Source organism: Vidua chalybeata, chromosome 1, assembly GCF_026979565.1.
Source record: "Vidua chalybeata isolate OUT-0048 chromosome 1, bVidCha1 merged haplotype, whole genome shotgun sequence".
Classification (NCBI taxonomy): domain Eukaryota; kingdom Metazoa; phylum Chordata; class Aves; order Passeriformes; family Viduidae; genus Vidua; species Vidua chalybeata.
The window spans coordinates 152,918,518-152,938,172 of record NC_071530.1 but is presented as its reverse complement, the minus strand read 5'-3'; the positions used below and the strand labels follow the sequence as shown (position 1 = coordinate 152,938,172).

General features: G+C 45.6%; 1 protein-coding gene across 3 annotated transcripts in view; it reads left to right on the top strand.

Annotated features, from left to right (window-relative positions):
* Positions 1–19,655, top strand: part of HSF1 (heat shock transcription factor 1) — a 70,738-nt gene that overhangs the window by 15,086 nt on the left and 35,997 nt on the right. For all 3 annotated transcript variants that reach the window (XM_053953462.1, XM_053953482.1, XM_053953472.1), the window contains 2 exons: positions 2,304–2,440; positions 6,259–6,383. In XM_053953462.1, coding sequence (XP_053809437.1) covers positions 2,304–2,440; positions 6,259–6,383 — 262 coding nt within the window. The remainder of the gene's footprint in view (positions 1–2,303; positions 2,441–6,258; positions 6,384–19,655) is intronic.

Here is a 19,655-nt window from a genome sequence, read left to right as displayed (position 1 = left end):
TTTTTTCCCGTTTTTTCCCATGCACTTTCCCGTTTTCCCCTTTTTTTTCCCGTTTTTTTCCCATTCACTTTCCCGTTGTTTCCCCATTCACTTTCCCATTTTCCCGTTTTCCCCATTCATTTCCCGTTTTCCCATTTTTCCCCGTTGTTTCCCCATTCATTTCCCGTTGTTTCCCGTTGTTTCCCCATTCATTTCCCATTTTTTCCCCGTTGTTTCCCATTCATTTCCCGTTTTTCCCCGTTGTTTCCCCGTTCATTTCCCGTTTTTTCCCGTTTTTCCCCATTCATTTCCCATTTTCCCGTTTTTTCCCGTTGTTTCCCCATTCACTATCCCATTTTCCCGTTTTTCCCCATTCATTTCCCGTTTTCCCGTTTTCCCGTTGTTTCCCCATTCATTTCCCGTTTTTTCCCGTTGTTTCCCCATTCATTTCCCGTTTTTTCCCGTTGTTTCCCCATTCATTTCCCGTTTTCCCGTTTTCCCGTTGTTTCCCCATTCATTTCCCGTTGTTTCCCGTTGTTTCCCCATTCATTTCCCGTTGTTTCCCGTTGTTTCCCCATTCATTTCCCGTTGTTTCCCGTTGTTTCCCCATTCATTTCCCATTTTTCCCCGTTGTTTCCCCATTCATTTCCCATTTTTTCCCCGTTGTTTCCCATTCATTTCCCGTTTTTCCCCGTTGTTTCCCCATTCATTTCCCATTTTTTCCCGTTGTTTCCCCATTCATTTCCCATTTTTTCCCCGTTGTTTCCCATTCATTTCCCGTTGTTTCCCGTTGTTTCCCCGTTCATTTCCCGTTTTCCCGTTGTTTCCCCATTCATTTCCCGTTTTCCCGTTGTTTCCCCATTCATTTCCCGTTTTTTCCCGTTGTTTCCCCATTCATTTCCCGTTTTTTCCCCGTTGTTTCCCCATTCACTATCCCATTTTCCCGTTTTTCCCCATTCATTTCCCGTTTTCCTGTTTTTCCCCGTTGTTTCCCCGTTCATTTCCCGTTTTTTCCCGTTGTTTCCCCGTTTATTTCCCGTTTTTCCCCGTTGTTTCCCCATTCACTATCCCATTTTCCCGTTTTTCCCCATTCATTTCCCGTTTTCCCGTTTTTCCCCGTTGTTTCCCCATTCATTTCCCATTTTCCCCGTTGTTTCCCCGTTCATTTCCCGTTTTTTCCCGTTGTTTCCCCATTCATTTCCCATTTTCCCCGTTGTTTCCCATTCATTTCCCGTTGTTTCCCGTTGTTTCCCCATTCATTTCCCGTTTTCCCGTTTTTCCCGTTGTTTCCCCATTCATTTCCCGTTGTTTCCCGTTGTTTCCCCGTTCATTTCCCATTTTTTCCCGTTGTTTCCCCCATTCATTTCCCGTTTTCCCGTTTTTCCCCGTTGTTTCCCCGTTCATTTCCCGTTTTTTCCCGTTGTTTCCCCATTTTTCCCGTTTTTTCCCGTTGTTTCCCCATTCATTTCCCGTTTTTCCCCGTTGTTTCCCCATTCATTTCCCATTTTTCCCCGTTGTTTCCCCGTTCATTTCCCGTTTTTTCCCGTTGTTTCCCCATTCATTTCCCGTTTTTTCCCGTTGTTTCCCCATTCATTTCCCGTTTTTCCCGTTGTTTCCCCATTTTTCCCGTTTTTTCCCGTTGTTTCCCCATTTTTCCCGTTTTTCCCCATTGTTTCCCCATTCATTTCCCATTTTTTCCCGTTGTTTCCCCATTCATTTCCCGTTTTTCCCCGTTGTTTCCCCGTTCATTTCCCGTTTTTCCCCATTGTTTCCCCATTCATTTCCCGTTTTTCCCGTTGTTTCCCCGTTCATTTCCCGTTTTTCCCGTTGTTTCCCCATTCATTTCCCATTTTCCCCGTTTTCTCCCATTTATTTCCCCGTTCATTTCCCATTTTTCCCGTTTTTTCCCGTTGTTTCCCCATTCATTTCCCGTTTTTCCCGTTGTTTCCCCATTCATTTCCCGTTTTTCCCGTTGTTTCCCCATTCATTTCCCGTTTTTCCCCGTTGTTTCCCCGTTCATTTCCCGTTTTCCCCCGTTGTTTCCCCGTTCATTTCCCGTTTTTCCCCGTTGTTTCCCCATTCATTTCCCGTTTTCCCCCGTTGTTTCCCCGTTCATTTCCCGTTTTTCCCCGTTGTTTCCCCATTCATTTCCCGTTTTTCCCCGTTGTTTCCCCATTCATTTCCCGTTTTTTCCCGTTGTTTCCCCATTCATTTCCCGTTTTTCCCCATTGTTTCCCCGTTCATTTCCCATTTTCCCGTTTTTCCCCGTTGTTTCCCCGTTCATTTCCCGTTTTCCCGGTTTTTTTTTCCCGGTTGTTTCCCAGACGGCTTCCGGAAGGTGGTGCACCTGGAGCAGGGCGGGCTGGTGAAGCCCGAGAAGGACGACACGGAATTCCAGCACCCGTTCTTCCTGCGCGGCCAGGAGCAGCTCCTGGAGAACATCAAGAGGAAAGTCACCAGCGTGAGTGCCGCCCCCGGGGCCGGGGGGCGGGGGGAAACATCCCAAAAATCGCCCAAAAAACACCCGAAAACAGCCCGAAAAATCACCCGGAAATAGCCCAAAAAACACCCGAAATCGCCCGGAAACAGCCCAGAAAATGACAGAAACATCACCTGAAAATCGCCCAAAAAACACCCGAAATCACCCAAAAACAGCCCAGAAAATCACCTGAAAATAGCCAAAAAATCACCTGAAAATCACCCAAAAAACACCCGAAATCGCCCGGAAACAGCCCAGAAAATGACACAAAAATCGCCCAAAAATCACCTGAAAATCAGCCAAAAAACACCCGAAATCGCCCGGAAACAGCCCAGAAAATGACAGAAAAATCACCCAAAAATCACCCAAAAAACACCCGAAATCGCCCAAAAACAGCCCAGAAAATGACACAAAAATCGCCCAAAAATCACCTGAAAATCAGCCAAAAAACACCCGAAATCGCCCGGAAACAGCCCAGAAAATGACACAAAAATCACCCAAAAATCACCCAAAAAACACCCGAAATCGCCCGGAAACAGCCCAGAAAATGACACAAAAATCGCCCAAAAATCACCTGAAAATCAGCCAAAAAACACCCGAAATCGCCCGGAAACAGCCCAGAAAATGACACAAAAATAGCCCAAAAAACACCCGAAATCGCCCGGAAACAGCCGAGAAAATCACCCCAAAATAGCCCAAAAATCACCTGAAAATCAGCCAAAAAACACCCGAAATCGCCCGGAAACAGCCCAGAAAATCACCCCGAAATCACCCAAAAAACACCCAAAAACAGCCCAAAAAATCACCCCAAAATCACCCAAAAAACACCCAAAAAACACCCAAAATCGCCCGGAAACAGCCCAGAAAATCACCCGGAAATAGCCCAAAATACACCCGAAAACAGCCCAAAAAATCACCTGAAAACCACCCAAAAAACACCCGAGATCGCCCGGAAACAGCCCAAAAAACCACCTGAAAATAGCCCAAAAAATCACCCCAAAATCACCCCGAAATCACCAAAAAAACACCCGAAATCACCCAGAAACAGCCCAGAAAATCACCTGAAAATAGCCCAAAAAAACACCCAAAAAACACCCGAAATCGCCCGGAAACAGCCCAAAAAATCACCCGGAAATAGCCCAAAAAATCACCCCAAAATCACCCCGAAATCACCCAAAAAACACCCGAAATCGCCCGGAAACAGCCCAAAAAATCACCCCAAAATCACCCCAAAATCACCCAAAAAACACCCGAAATCACCCAAAACCAGCCCAAAAAATCACCCGGAAACAGCCCAAAAAATCACCCCAAAATCACCCCAAAATCACCCAAAAAACACCCGAAATCGCCCGGAAACAGCCCAAAAAATCACCTGAAAATAGCCCAAAAATCACCTGAAAATCAGCCGAAAACAGACAAAAAATGACAGAAAAATCACCCAAAAATCACCCAAAAACAGCCCAAAAAATCACTCGAAAACAGCCCAAACAATCACCTGAAAATCACCCGAAAATCACCTGAAAATCACCCGAAAACAGCCCAAAAACAGACCAAAAAATCACCCAAAAATCAGCTGAAAACAGCCCAAAAAATCACCCGGAAAACACCCAAAAACAGCCAAAAAAATCACCCAAAAATCACACAAAAAACACCCGAAAATCACCCAGAAACAGCCAAAAACAGCCCAAAAAATCACCCGAAAATCACCCAAAAAAATCCCCTAGAAATGACCCAAAAATAACCCAAAAAGGACCCAAAAGTCACCCCAAAACGACATGAAAATCACCCAAAACCAGCCCAAAAATCACTCAAAAACAGCCCAAAAAATCACCCAGAAACGACCCAAAAGTCACCCAAAAATCACTCAAAAAAGCCCAAAAAATCACCCAAAAATCACCCAAGAATGACACAAAAATCACCCAAAAAAGCCCAAAAAATCATCTGAAAATCACCCAAAAACAGCCAAAAAAATTACCCAATAATCACCCAAAAAGACCCAAAAAACACCCGAAAATCACCCGAAAACAGCCAAAAACAGCCAAAAAATCACCCAAAAATCACCCGAAAATCACCCAAAAAAAGCCCAAAAAATCACCCAGAAACGACCCAAAAATCACCCCAAAATGACACAAAAATCACCCAAAAAAGCCCAAAAAATCATCTGAAAATCACCCAAAAACAGCCAAAAAAATTACCCAATAATCACCCAAAAATGACCCAAAAAACACCTGAAAAACACCCGAAAATCACCCAGAAACAGCCAAAAACAGCCCAAAAAATCACCCGAAAATCACCCAAGAATGACACAAAAATCACCCAAAAAAGCCCAAAAAATCATCTGAAAATCACCCAAAAACAGCCAAAAAAATTACCCAATAGTCACTCAAAAAGACCCAAAAAACACCTGAAAAACACCCGAAAATCACCCGAAAACAGCCAAAAACAGCCAAAAAATCACCCAAAAATCACCCGAAAATCACCCAAAAAAAGCCCAAAAAAACACCCAAAAATCACCCAAAACTGACCCAAAAAACAGCCAAAAACAGCCAAAAAATCACCCAGAAACAACCCAAAAATCACCCAAAAACAGCCCAAAAAATCACCCAAATATCACCCAAAAGTGACCCAAAAATCACCCAAAAATAGTCAAAAAACTTGGAAAAATTCCGAAATAAATTAAAAATAAAATCCAAAAAAAATTTCAAAAAAAATCGGAAAAAAATTTTTAAAAGTCCGAAAAAAGTAAAAAAAAAATCGGAAAAAATTTTTTAAAAAAATCCCATCAAAATTCAAAAAGAATCCGAAAAAAAATTTGAAAAAAATCTGAAAACAATTCAGAAAAATTCCGGAAAAAAATCAAGAAAAATCTGAAAAAAATCCTAAAACAATTCCAAAAAAATCTGAAAAAAAATTCAGAAAAATTCCGAAAAAAATGCAAAAAAAAGTCTGAAAAAAATTAAAAAAAAAACGAAAAAAATTAAAAAAAAAAATCCCATAGAAATTCAAAAAGAATCCGAAAAAGAATTTTAAAAAATCTGAAAAAAATTTGAAAAAAATCTGAAAAAAAATTGAAAAAAATCTGAACAAAAATTTGAAAAAAATCTGAAAAAAATTGAAAAAAAATCTGAAAAAATTTGGAAAAAATAAAAAAAAAAAATTCGAAAAAAATTCAAAAAAAAAAAAAAAATTCGGAAAAAAATGAAAAAAATCTGAAAAAAAATTTGAAAAAATCTGAAAAAATTTGAAAGAAATCCGAAGTAAATTTATAAAAAATCTGAAAAAAAATTGAAAAAAATAAAAAAAAATTCGAAAAAAAATCCAAAAAAAATTTGAAAAAAATCTGAAAAGAATTTAAAACAAATCCCCAAAAAAATTCAAAAAAATTCCAAAAAAATCCGAAAAAATTCTGAAAAAAAATTGAAAAAAATCCGAAAAAAAATCCAAATAAATTCCAAAAAAATCCGAATGAAATCTGAAAAAAATTTGAAAAAAAATCCGAAAAAAAATTCAAAATAATTCGGAAAAAAATTCCAAAAAAATCTGAAAAAAATTTGAAAAAAATCTGAAAAAAAAAATCCAAAAAAATCCGAAAAAAATTCCAAAAAAATCTGAAAAAAATTTGAAAAAAATCCGGAAAAAAATCCGAAAAAAAATGCAAAAAATTCCAAAAAAAATCCGACCAAATCCCTTGAAGGCCGGAGCATTCCGGGGCGTTTCCCAGCCCCGCTGTCCCGGTTTTTCCCGGTTTTTTCCCGGTTTTTTCCCGGTTTTCCCGGATTTTTCCCGCTGTTCCCGCGCAGGTGTCGGCGCTGAAGGGGGACGAGGTGCGCGTGCGGCAGGACAGCGTGGCGCGGCTGCTGGCCGACATGCAGGCCATGCGCGGCAAGCAGGAGAGCCTGGACTCCCGCCTGCTCGCCATGAAACAGTACGGAAACATCGGGAATATTGGGAATAAAATCTGGGATAAACCCGGGATAAATCTGGGATAAAACCTGAGAGTAAATCTGGGATAAATCGGGGAATAAACCCAGGATAAATCTGGGAATTAACCCCAGGGAACAGAGCAGGAGAGCCTGGACTCCCGCCTGCTCGCCATGAAACAGTACGGAAACATCCGGGAATATTGGGAATAAATCTGGGATGAACCCGGGATAAATCTGGGATAAATCTGGGATAAAGCCAGGGAATAGACCTGGGAATAAACACGGGATAAATCTGGGAATAAACCCAGGATAAATCTGGGAATTAACCCCAGGGAACGGAGCAGGAGAGCCGGGACTCGCGCCTGCTCGCCATGAAACAGTACGGAAACATCGGGAATAAAATCTGGGAATTGGGGATAAACCCGGGATAAATCTGGGATAAAACCTGAGAGTAAATCTGGGATAAATCGGGGAATAAACCCAGGATAAATCTGGGAATTAACCCCAGGGAACAGAGCAGGAGAGCCTGGACTCGCGCCTGCTCGCCATGAAACAGTACGGAAACATCGGGAATAAATCCGGGAATTGGGGATAAACCCGGGATAAATCTGGGATAAATCTGGGAATAGACCTGGGAATAAACCCGGGATAAATCTGGGAATAAAGCCCAGGGAAAGGCAGCAGCACAGCCGGGACTCCCGCCTGCTCGCCGTGAAACAGTACGGAAACATCGGGAATAAAATCTGGGAATTGGGGATAAATACAGGATAAATCTGGGATAAATCTGGGATAAAGCCAGGGAATAGATCTGGGAATAAACCCGGGATAAATCTGGGAATAGACCCCAGGGAACGGAGCAGGAGAGCCGGGACTCGCGCCTGCTCGCCGTGAAACAGTACGGAAACATCGGGAATAAAATCTGGGAATTGGGGATAAATACAGGATAAATCTGGGATAAAGCTGGGATAAATCTGGGATAAAACCTGGGAATAGATCTGGGAATGGAATCTGGGAATAAAGCCCAGGGAATGTGGGAATGACGAGCAGGAGAGCCTGGACTCGCGCCTGCTCGCCATGAAACAGTACGGAAACATCGGGAATAAAATCTGGGAATTGGGGATAAACCCGGGATAAATCTGGGATAAAGCCGGGATAAATCTGGGATAAAACCTGGGAATAGATCTGGGAATAAACACGGGATAAATCTGGGAATTAACCCCAGGGAACAGAGCAGGAGAGCCTGGACTCCCGCCTGCTCACCGTGAAACAGTACGGAAACATCCGGGAATACTGGGAATAAAATCTGGGATAAACCCGGGATAAATCTGGGATAAAGCCAGGGAATAGACCTGGGAATAAACCCGGGATAAATCTGGGAATAAAGCCCAGGGAAAGGCAGCAGCAGAGCCGGGACTCCCGCCTGCTCGCCGTGAAACAGTACGGAAACATCGGGAATAAATCCGGGAATTGGGGATAAACCCGGGATAAATCTGGGATAAATCTGGGAATAGACCTGGGTTAAATCTGGGATAAATCAATGGAATGGAATCTGGGAATAGACCCCAGGGAACAGAGCAGGAGAGCCTGGACTCGCGCCTGCTCGCCATGAAACAGTACGGAAACATCGGGAATAAAATCTGGGAATTGGGGATAAACCCGGGATAAATCTGGGATAAATCTGGGATAAATCTGGGATAAAGCCAGGGAATAGATCTGGGAATAAACACGGGATAAATCTGGGAATTAACCCCAGGGAACAGAGCAGGAGAGCCTGGACTCCCGCCTGCTCGCCATGAAACAGTACGGAAACATCCGGGAATGTTGGGAATAAAATCTGGGATAAACCCGGGATAAATCTGGGATAAAACCTGGGAATAGACCTGGGTTAAATCTGGGATAAATCAATGGAATGGAATCTGGGAATTAACCCCAGGGAACGGAGCAGGAGAGCCTGGACTCACGCCTGCTCGCCATGAAACAGTACGGAAACATCCGGGAATAAAATCTGGGAATTGGAGATAAATCCGGGATAAAGCCAGGGAATAAACACGGGATAAACCTGGGAATAAACCCAGGATAAATCTGGGAATTAACCCCAGGGAACAGAGCAGGAGAGCCTGGACTCGCGCCTGCTCGCCATGAAACAGTACGGAAACATCGGGAATAAAATCTGGGAATTGGGGATAAACCCGGGATAAAGCCGGGATAAACCCGGGAATAGATCTGGGATAAAACCCGGGAATAGATCTAGGAATGGAATCTGGGAATAGACCCCAGGGAACAGAGCAGGAGAGCCGGGACTCGCACCTGCTCGCCATGAAACAGTAGGGAAAAATCCGGGAATATTGGGAATAAAATCTGGTATAAACCCGGGATAAATCTGGGATAAAGCCAGGGAATAGATCTAGGAATAAACCCAGGATAAACCTGGGAATAAACCCAGGATAAATCTGGGAATTAACCCCAGGGAACGGAGCAGGAGAGCCTGGACTCGCGCCTGCTCGCCATGAAACAGTACGGAAACATCGGGAATAAAATCTGGGAATTGGGGATAAACCCGGGATAAATCTGGGATAAAACCTGAGAGTAAATCTGGGATAAATCGGGGAATAAACCCAGGATAAATCTGGGAATTAACCCCAGGGAACAGAGCAGGAGAGCCTGGACTCGCGCCTGCTCGCCATGAAACAGTACGGAAACATCGGGAATAAATCCGGGAATTGGGGATAAACCCGGGATAAATCTGGGATAAATCTGGGAATAGACCTGGGAATAAACCCGGGATAAATCTGGGAATAAAGCCCAGGGAAAGGCAGCAGCACAGCCGGGACTCCCGCCTGCTCGCCGTGAAACAGTACGGAAACATCGGGAATAAAATCTGGGAATTGGGGATAAATACAGGATAAATCTGGGATAAATCTGGGATAAAGCCAGGGAATAGATCTGGGAATAAACCCGGGATAAATCTGGGAATAGACCCCAGGGAACGGAGCAGGAGAGCCGGGACTCGCGCCTGCTCGCCGTGAAACAGTACGGAAACATCGGGAATAAAATCTGGGAATTGGGGATAAATACAGGATAAATCTGGGATAAAGCTGGGATAAATCTGGGATAAAACCTGGGAATAGATCTGGGAATGGAATCTGGGAATAAAGCCCAGGGAATGTGGGAATGACGAGCAGGAGAGCCTGGACTCGCGCCTGCTCGCCATGAAACAGTACGGAAACATCGGGAATAAAATCTGGGAATTGGGGATAAACCCGGGATAAATCTGGGATAAAGCCGGGATAAATCTGGGATAAAACCTGGGAATAGATCTGGGAATAAACACGGGATAAATCTGGGAATTAACCCCAGGGAACAGAGCAGGAGAGCCTGGACTCCCGCCTGCTCACCGTGAAACAGTACGGAAACATCCGGGAATACTGGGAATAAAATCTGGGATAAACCCGGGATAAATCTGGGATAAAGCCAGGGAATAGACCTGGGAATAAACCCGGGATAAATCTGGGAATAAAGCCCAGGGAAAGGCAGCAGCAGAGCCGGGACTCCCGCCTGCTCGCCGTGAAACAGTACGGAAACATCGGGAATAAATCCGGGAATTGGGGATAAACCCGGGATAAATCTGGGATAAATCTGGGAATAGACCTGGGTTAAATCTGGGATAAATCAATGGAATGGAATCTGGGAATAGACCCCAGGGAACAGAGCAGGAGAGCCTGGACTCGCGCCTGCTCGCCATGAAACAGTACGGAAACATCGGGAATAAAATCTGGGAATTGGGGATAAACCCGGGATAAATCTGGGATAAATCTGGGATAAATCTGGGATAAAGCCAGGGAATAGATCTGGGAATAAACACGGGATAAATCTGGGAATTAACCCCAGGGAACAGAGCAGGAGAGCCTGGACTCCCGCCTGCTCGCCATGAAACAGTACGGAAACATCCGGGAATGTTGGGAATAAAATCTGGGATAAACCCGGGATAAATCTGGGATAAAACCTGGGAATAGACCTGGGTTAAATCTGGGATAAATCAATGGAATGGAATCTGGGAATTAACCCCAGGGAACGGAGCAGGAGAGCCTGGACTCACGCCTGCTCGCCATGAAACAGTACGGAAACATCCGGGAATAAAATCTGGGAATTGGAGATAAATCCGGGATAAAGCCAGGGAATAAACACGGGATAAACCTGGGAATAAACCCAGGATAAATCTGGGAATTAACCCCAGGGAACAGAGCAGGAGAGCCTGGACTCGCGCCTGCTCGCCATGAAACAGTACGGAAACATCGGGAATAAAATCTGGGAATTGGGGATAAACCCGGGATAAAGCCGGGATAAACCCGGGAATAGATCTGGGATAAAACCCGGGAATAGATCTAGGAATGGAATCTGGGAATAGACCCCAGGGAACAGAGCAGGAGAGCCGGGACTCGCACCTGCTCGCCATGAAACAGTAGGGAAAAATCCGGGAATATTGGGAATAAAATCTGGTATAAACCCGGGATAAATCTGGGATAAAGCCAGGGAATAGATCTAGGAATAAACCCAGGATAAACCTGGGAATAAACCCAGGATAAATCTGGGAATTAACCCCAGGGAACGGAGCAGGAGAGCCTGGACTCGCGCCTGCTCGCCATGAAACAGTACGGAAACATCGGGAATAAAATCTGGGAATTGGGGATAAACCCGGGATAAATCTGGGATAAAACCTGAGAGTAAATCTGGGATAAATCGGGGAATAAACCCAGGATAAATCTGGGAATTAACCCCAGGGAACAGAGCAGGAGAGCCGGGACTCGCGCCTGCTCGCCATGAAACAGTACGGAAACATCAGGAATAAAATCTGGGATAAATCTGGGATAAAACCTGGGAGTAAATCTGGGAATTGGGGATAAAACCTGGGAGTAAATCTGGGATGAATCTGGGAATTGGGGATAAAATCTGGGAATAAACCTGGGAGTAAATCTGGGATAAATCTGGGAATAAACCTGGGAATGAATCTGGGAATTGGGACTAAAATCTGGGGATAAATCTGGGAATAAACCTGGGAATAAATCTGAGAATAAATCCAGGAATAAATCTGGGAAGCGGGAAGGGAATCCAGGAATTGGGAATGGAATCTGGGAATTGGGAATGGAAACAGGAAAAACCACAGAAATCTGGGAATGAAATCTGGGAATAACGGCCAGGAAATCTGGGAACGGAATCTGAGAATAACAGCCAGGAAATCTGGGAATACCAGTCAGGAAATCTGGGAATAACGGTTAGGAAATCTGGGAATAAATGCCAAGAATCTGGGAATAACAGCCAGGAAACCTGGGAATAACAGCCAGAAATTTGGGAAAGAAATCTGGGAATAAAGGCCAGGAAATCTGGGAATAAATGCCAAGAATCTGGGAATAACGGCCAAGAAATCTGGGAATAAATGCCAGGAATCTGCTAGTAAAATCTGGGAATACCAGTTAGGAAATCTGGGAATAACAGCCAGAAAACCTGGGAATAGGAGCCAGAAATCTGGGAAGGAAATCTGGGAATAAAGGCCAGGAAATCTGGGAATGATATTTGGGAAAAACCACAGGAAACAAGGGATAAAACTTGGGAATAAACCACGGGAATTGGGGAAAAAAGGGCCAGAAATGCACAAAGGAAACTTGGGAATAATGACCCCAAATCCGGCATTTTCCCTTTCCCTCACCCCAAATCCGGCATTTTCCCTGTGCTGACCCCAAATCCGGCATTTTCCCTGTGCTGACCCCAAATCCGGCATTTTCCCTTTCCTGACCCCAAATCCGGCATTTTCCCTTTCCCTCACCCCAAATCCGGCATTTTCCCTTTCCCTCACCCCAAATCCGGCATTTTCCCTTTCCTGACCCCAAATCCGGCATTTTCCCTTTCCCTCACCCCAAATCCGGCATTTTCCCTTTCTCTGACCCCAAATCCGGCATTTTCCCTTTCCTGACCCCAAATCCGGCATTTTCCCTTTCCCTCACCCCAAATCCGGCATTTTCCCTTTCCTGACCCCAAATCCGGCATTTTCCCTTTCCTGACCCCAAATCCGGCATTTTCCTTTTCCCTCACCCCAAATCCGGCATTTTCCCTTTCCCTCACCCCAAATCCGGAATTTTCCCTTTCCTGACCCCAAATCCGGCATTTTCCCTTTCCCTCACCCCAAATCCAGCATTTTCCCTTTCCCTCACCCCAAATCCGGCATTTTCCCTTTCTCTGACCCCAAATCCGGCATTTTCCCTTTCCTGACCCCAAATCCGGCATTTTCCCTTTCCCTCACCCCAAATCCGGCATTTTCCCTTTCCTGACCCCAAATCCGGCATTTTCCCTTTCCTGACCCCAAATCCGGCATTTTCCTTTTCCCTCACCCCAAATCCGGCATTTTCCCTTTCCCTGACCCCAAATCCGGCATTTTCCCTTTCCCTCACCCCAAATCCGGCATTTTCCCTTTCCTGACCCCAAATCCGGCATTTTCCCTTTCCTGACCCCAAATCCGGCATTTTCTCTTTCCCTGACCCCAAATCCGGCATTTTCCCTTTCCCTGACCCCAAATCCGGCATTTTCCCTGTGCTGACCCCAAATCCGGCATTTTCCCTTTCCCTGACCCCAAATCCGGCATTTTCCCTTTCCCTCACCCCAAATCCGGCATTTTCCCTTTCCCTGACCCCAAATCCGGCATTTTCCCTTTCCCTCACCCCAAATCCGGCATTTTCCCTTTCCCTGACCCCAAATCCGGCATTTTCCCTTTCCCTCACCCCAAATCCGGCATTTTCCCTTTCCCTCACCCCAAATCCGGCATTTTCCCTTTCCCTCACCCCAAATCCGGCATTTTCCTTTTCCCTCACCCCAAATCCGGCATTTTCCCTTTCCTGACCCCAAATCCGGCATTTTCCCTTTCCCTCACCCCAAATCCGGCATTTTCCCTTTCCTGACCCCAAATCCGGCATTTTCCCTTTCCTGACCCCAAATCCGGCATTTTCCTTTTCCCTCACCCCACATCCGGCATTTTCCCTTTCCTGACCCCAAATCCAGCATTTTCCCTTTCCCTCACCCCAAATCCGGCATTTTCCCTGTGCTGACCCCAAATCCGGCATTTTCCCTGTGCTGACCCCAAATCCGGCATTTTCCCTTTCCCTCACCCCACATCCGGCATTTTCCCTTTCCCTCACCCCAAATCCGGCATTTTCCCTTTCCCTGACCCCAAATCCGGCATTTTCCCTTTCCCTCACCCCAAATCCGGCATTTTCCCTTTCCCTGACCCCAAATCCGGCATTTTCCCTTTCCTGACCCCAAATCCGGCATTTTCCCTTTCCCTCACCCCAAATCCGGCATTTTCCCTTTCCCTCACCCCAAATCCGGCATTTTCCCTGTGCTCACCCCAAATCCGGCATTTTCCCTTTCCCTGACCCCAAATCCGGCATTTTCCCTTTCCCTCACCCCAAATCCGGCATTTTCCCTTTCCTGACCCCAAATCCGGCATTTTCCCTTTCCTGACCCCAAATCCGGCATTTTCTCTTTCCCTGACCCCAAATCCGGCATTTTCCCTTTCCCTGACCCCAAATCCGGCATTTTCCCTGTGCTGACCCCAAATCCGGCATTTTCCCTTTCCCTGACCCCAAATCCGGCATTTTCCCTTTCCCTCACCCCAAATCCGGCATTTTCCCTTTCCCTGACCCCAAATCCGGCATTTTCCCTTTCCCTCACCCCAAATCCGGCATTTTCCCTTTCCCTCACCCCAAATCCGGCATTTTCCCTTTCCCTGACCCCAAATCCGGCATTTTCCCTTTCCCTCACCCCAAATCCGGCATTTTCCCTTTCCCTGACCCCAAATCCGGCATTTTCCCTTTCCCTCACCCCAAATCCGGCATTTTCCCTTTCCCTCACCCCAAATCCGGCATTTTCCCTCACCCCAAATCCGGCATTTTCCCTTTCCTGACCCCAAATCCGGCATTTTCCCTTTCTCTGACCCCAAATCCGGCATTTTCCCTCACCCCAAATCCGGCATTTTCCCTTTCCCTGACCCCAAATCCGGCATTTTCCCTTTCCTGACCCCAAATCCGGCATTTTCCCTTTCCCTCACCCCACATCCGGCATTTTCCCTTTCCTGACCCCAAATCCGGCATTTTCCCTTTCCCTCACCCCAAATCCGGCATTTTCCTTTTCCCTCACCCCACATCCGGCATTTTCCCTTTCCTGACCCCAAATCCGGCATTTTCCTTTTCCCTCACCCCAAATCCGGCATTTTCCCTTTCCTGACCCCAAATCCGGCATTTTCCCTTTCCCTCACCCCAAATCCGGCATTTTCCTTTTCCCTCACCCCACATCCCAGCCTTTCCCCCCACACCCCAAATCCCAAATCCCATTTTTGGGATCAGCTGCCGAGCGGCTCCGTCCCACGCCCTCTCGTTCCCGTAACGACCCCGGCGGGAATTCCCGGCGGCAGCGATCCCGTAAAATCCCATAAATCCCGGAATTGCCTCCCCATCCCGGCCGGGGAGGGGCGGCCATCCCAAAAACGCCTTTGGGATTTTTCCCAGCTGCTCCCGACCCCGTTCCTTTATTCCCCGCTCCTCAGCCGTGCCCGGCTCAGCTGCGATCCCAATCCCAAAATTCCCCCGGGATTTGGGGTCGGGCTCGGGGCTCAGCTGCCATCCCAATCCTGAAATTCCCCCGGGATTTGGGGTCGGGCTCGGGGCTCAGCTGCCATCCCAATCCCGAAATTCCCCCGGGATTTGGGGTCGGGCTCGGGGCTCAGCTGCGATCCCGACCCCACGAGCCCCGTGGGGTTTGGGGTCGTTCCAATCCCGTTATCCCGAGGTTTTCCCAGGGTTTTCCCGGGGTTTTTTGGGGTTTTTTTCCGGGGTTTTCCCGTGTCGCGGGGCCGGGGGCAGGTGTGGGGATGGATTTGGGATTAATTGGGAATTCTGACCCCAAATCCCGCCGGGAGGGCGGGAACGGGGCGGCAGCTGCGCAGCGGGGACGGGGAAATGGGGGAATGGTGGGAGGAATGGGAAAAATGGGATATAGGGGAATTGTGGGATAAACGGGAATAATGGGATATAGGGGGAAATGGGATAGAGGGGAAAATGGGATATAGGGGAAAAGTGGGATAAATGGGACTAATGGGATATAGGGGAATTGTGGGATATAGGGGAAAATGGGATATAGGGGGAAAGTGGGATAAATGGGAATAATGGGAAAAGTGGGATGTAGGGGGAAATGGGATATAGGGGAAAAATGGGATATAGGGGGAAAGTGGGATAAACGGGAATAATGGGATATAGGGGAAAAGTGGGATAAATAGGAAAATGGGAAAAGTGGGGTGTAGGGGGAAATGAGATATAGGGGAAAAGTGGGATAAACGGGAATAATGGGATATAGGGGAAAAGTGGGATAAATAGGAAAATGGGAAAAGTGGGAATTGTGGGATAAATGGGAATAATGGGATATAGGGGGAAATGGGATATAGGGGGAAATGGGATATAGGGGAAAGTGGGATATAGGGGAAGAGTGGGATATAGGGGGAAAATGGGATAAACGGGATAAGTGGGATATAGGGGAAAAGTGGGATAAACAGGAATAATGGGATATAGGGGGAAAATGGGATATAGGGGAAAAGTGGGATATAGGGGAAAAGTGGGATAAATGGGAATAATGGGATATAGGGGGAAATGGGATATAGGGGAAAAGTGAGATAAATGGAAAAGTGGGATAAATAGGAAAATGGGAAAAGTGGGAATTGTGGGATAAACGGGAATAATGGGATATAGGGGGAAATGGGATATAGGGGAAAAATGGGATAAATGGGAATGGGGATAGGCATGGGATCAACAGGAATAATGGGATATATGGGGAAATGGGATATAGGGGATAAATGGGATATATGGGAATGGGAACAGGGATAGGAATGGGATAAATGGGAAAAGTGGGATATAGAGGGAAATGGGATATAGGGGGAAAACGGGATAAATGGGATAGAGGGGATAAATGGATATAGGGGGAAAATGGGGTATAGGGGAAAAGTGGGATATAGGGGAAAAGTGGGAGATATGGTGAGAACAGGGATAGGAATGGGATAAATGGGAAAATTGGGATATAGGGGAATTGTGGGATAAATGGGAATAGTGGGATATAGGGGAGAAACGGGATATATGGGATAGAGGGGCCAAATGGAATATATGGGAATAGTGAGATATAGGGGAAAAAACTGGATATATGGGAATGGGAACAGGGATAGGAATGGGATAAACAGGAATAATGGGATATAGGGGAAAAGTGGGATAAATGGGAATGGGAACAGGGATAGGAATGGGATAAACAGGAATAATGGGATAAATGGGAAAAGTGGGATAAATGGGAATGGGAACAGGGATAGGAATGGGATAATCAGGAATAGTGGGATATAGGGGGGAAATGGGAAAAGTGGGATAAATGGGATTGGGAACAGGGATAGGAATGGGATAAATGGGAAAAGTGGGATGTATGGGATATATGGGATTGGGAACAGGGATAGGAATGGGATAAATGGAAAAATGGGATACATGGGAAAAGTGGGATATATGGGAATGGGAATGGGGATAAGAATGGGGTATATGGGAATAGTGGGAAAATAAGAAAAATGGGAATTGTGGGATAAATGGGAATAACAGGATATATGGGGATGAACAGGGATAGGAACGGGATAAATGGGAATAATGGGAAAAATGGGAACAGTGGGATATATGGGAATAGTGGGATACATGGAAATAGGAACAGGGATAGGAATGGGATACATGGGAATAGTGGGATAAATGGGAATGGGGATAGGAATGGGATACATAGGAATGGGAAAAATAAGAAAAACAGGAATTACGGAATATATGGGATAAATGGGGAAAATGGGATATATGGGAACAGGGATAGGAAGGGGATAGATGGGAATAATGGGAATGAGAACAACGGGAACAATGGGATAAATGGGAATTGTGGGATAAATGGGAATAGTGGGATGTAGGGGGGAAACGGGATATATGGGAATAATGGGATATACAGGAATAATGGGATATACGGGAAAATGGGATATATGGGAAAATGGGAATGGGGGTAGGAATGGGAAAAATAAGAAAACCCTAAACCAAGACAGGGAATTATGGGATAAATGGGGAAGATGGGATATATGGGATATGTGGGATCAGGGATAGGAACGGGATAAATGGGAATAATGGGAATGGGGAAAACGGGAACAATGGGATAAATGGGAATTGTGGGATAAATGGGAATAATGGGAATGAGAAAAACGGGAACAGTGGGATAAATGGGAATAGTGGGATAAATGGGTTCAGTGGGATATAGGGGGAAATGGGAATTATGGGATATATGGGAACAGGGATAGGAATGGGATTAATGGGAATGATGGGAATGAGAAAAACGGGAAAAATTGGATAAATGGGAATTGTGGGATAAATGGGAATAATGGGAATGAGAAAAACGGGAACCGTGGGATAAATGGGAATAATGGGATAAATGGGTTCAGTGGGATATAGGGGGAAATGGGATATAGGGGAAAATGGGATAACTGGGAATGGGAACAGGGATAGGAGCGGGATAAGTGGGAATAATGGGAATGGGAGAAACGGGAACAATGGGATAAGTGGGAATTGTGGGATATAGGGGATATATGGGATATAGGGGAAAATGGGATAACTGGGAATGGGAACAGGGATAGGAATGGGATACATGGGATACAGGGGGGAAATGGGAATAGTGGGATATATGGGATATAGAGGGGAAATGGGACATGTGGGATAAATGGGAAAAGTTGGATAAATGGGAATAATGGGAATGGGGATAGGAATAGCATAGATGGGAAAAATGGGAATGAGGGAAATGGGAACAGTGGGATAAATGGGAATAGTGGGATATCGGGGAAAGTGGGATATAAATGGGAATGGGAACAGGATAAATGGGAATTCTGGGATAAATGGGAATTCTGGGATATTAGGGGAAAGTGGGTTAAATGGGATAAATGGGAATACTGGGATTAAGAGGAATGCTGGGATAAATGGGAATGGGGTTAATGGGATTAATGGGAATGGGATAAATGGGAATAGTGGGATTAATAGGAATGGTGGGATAAATGGGAACAGGATAAATGGGAATAGTGGGATAAATGGGAATACTGGGATAAATAGGAATAATGGGAATGGGGCTAATGGGATTAATGGGAATGATGGGATAAATGGGAATAGTGGGAATGGGATGAGTGGGAATGGAGATGGGAATGGGAATGCTGGGATAAATGGGAATGGGGTTAATGGGATTAATTGGAATGGGATAAATGGGGATGGGAATGGGAACAATGGGAATAGTGGGAATGGGGCTAATGGGATTAATGGGAACGGGATAAATGGGGTAAATGGGAATGGGGAAAAAATGGGAAGAGTGGGATAAATGGGAATAGTGGGATAAATGGGAATAATGGGATAAATAGGAATAGTGGGATAAATGGGAATAGTGGGATAGAGGAGAATAGTGGGATAAATGGGAATAATGGGATAAATAGGAATAGTGGGATAAATGGGAATAGTGGGATAAATGGGAATAGTGGGATAAATGGGAATAATGGGATAAATAGGAATAGTGGGATAAATGGGAATAGTGGGATAGAGGAGAATAGTGGGATAAATGGGAATAATGGGATAAATGGGAATAGTGGGATATAGGGAAATAGTGGGAATGGGGATGGGGGCACATCCCAGTCCCATTCCAGGGATTCTGGAGGATATGGGATATATCCTGGATTTGGGGTGTCCTGGATTTGGGGTTTTCTGGATTTCGGGGATTCCTGGATTTGGGGGATTCCTGGATTTGGGATTTCCTGGATTTGGGGGATTCCTGGATTTGGCATTTCCTGGATTTGGGGTTTCCTGGATTTGGGGGTTCCTGAGTTTAGGAGGATTTTGATTTGGGGGATTCCTGGATTTGGGGTTTCCTGAATCTGGGATTTCCTGGTTTGGAGTGTCTTGGATTTGGGATATCGCGGATTTGGGGTTTCCTGGCTTTGGGATATCCTGGATTTGGGGTTTCCTGGCTTTGGGGGATTCCTGGATTTGGGGTTTCCTGGTTTAGGGGATTCCTGGATTTGGGGATTCCTGGATTTGGGGTTTCCTGGTTTAGGGGATTCCTGGTTTAGGGGATTCCTGGATTTGGGGTTTCCTGGTTTAGGGGATTCCTGGATTTGGGGATTCCTGGATTTGGGATTTCCTGGTTTAGGGGATTCCTGG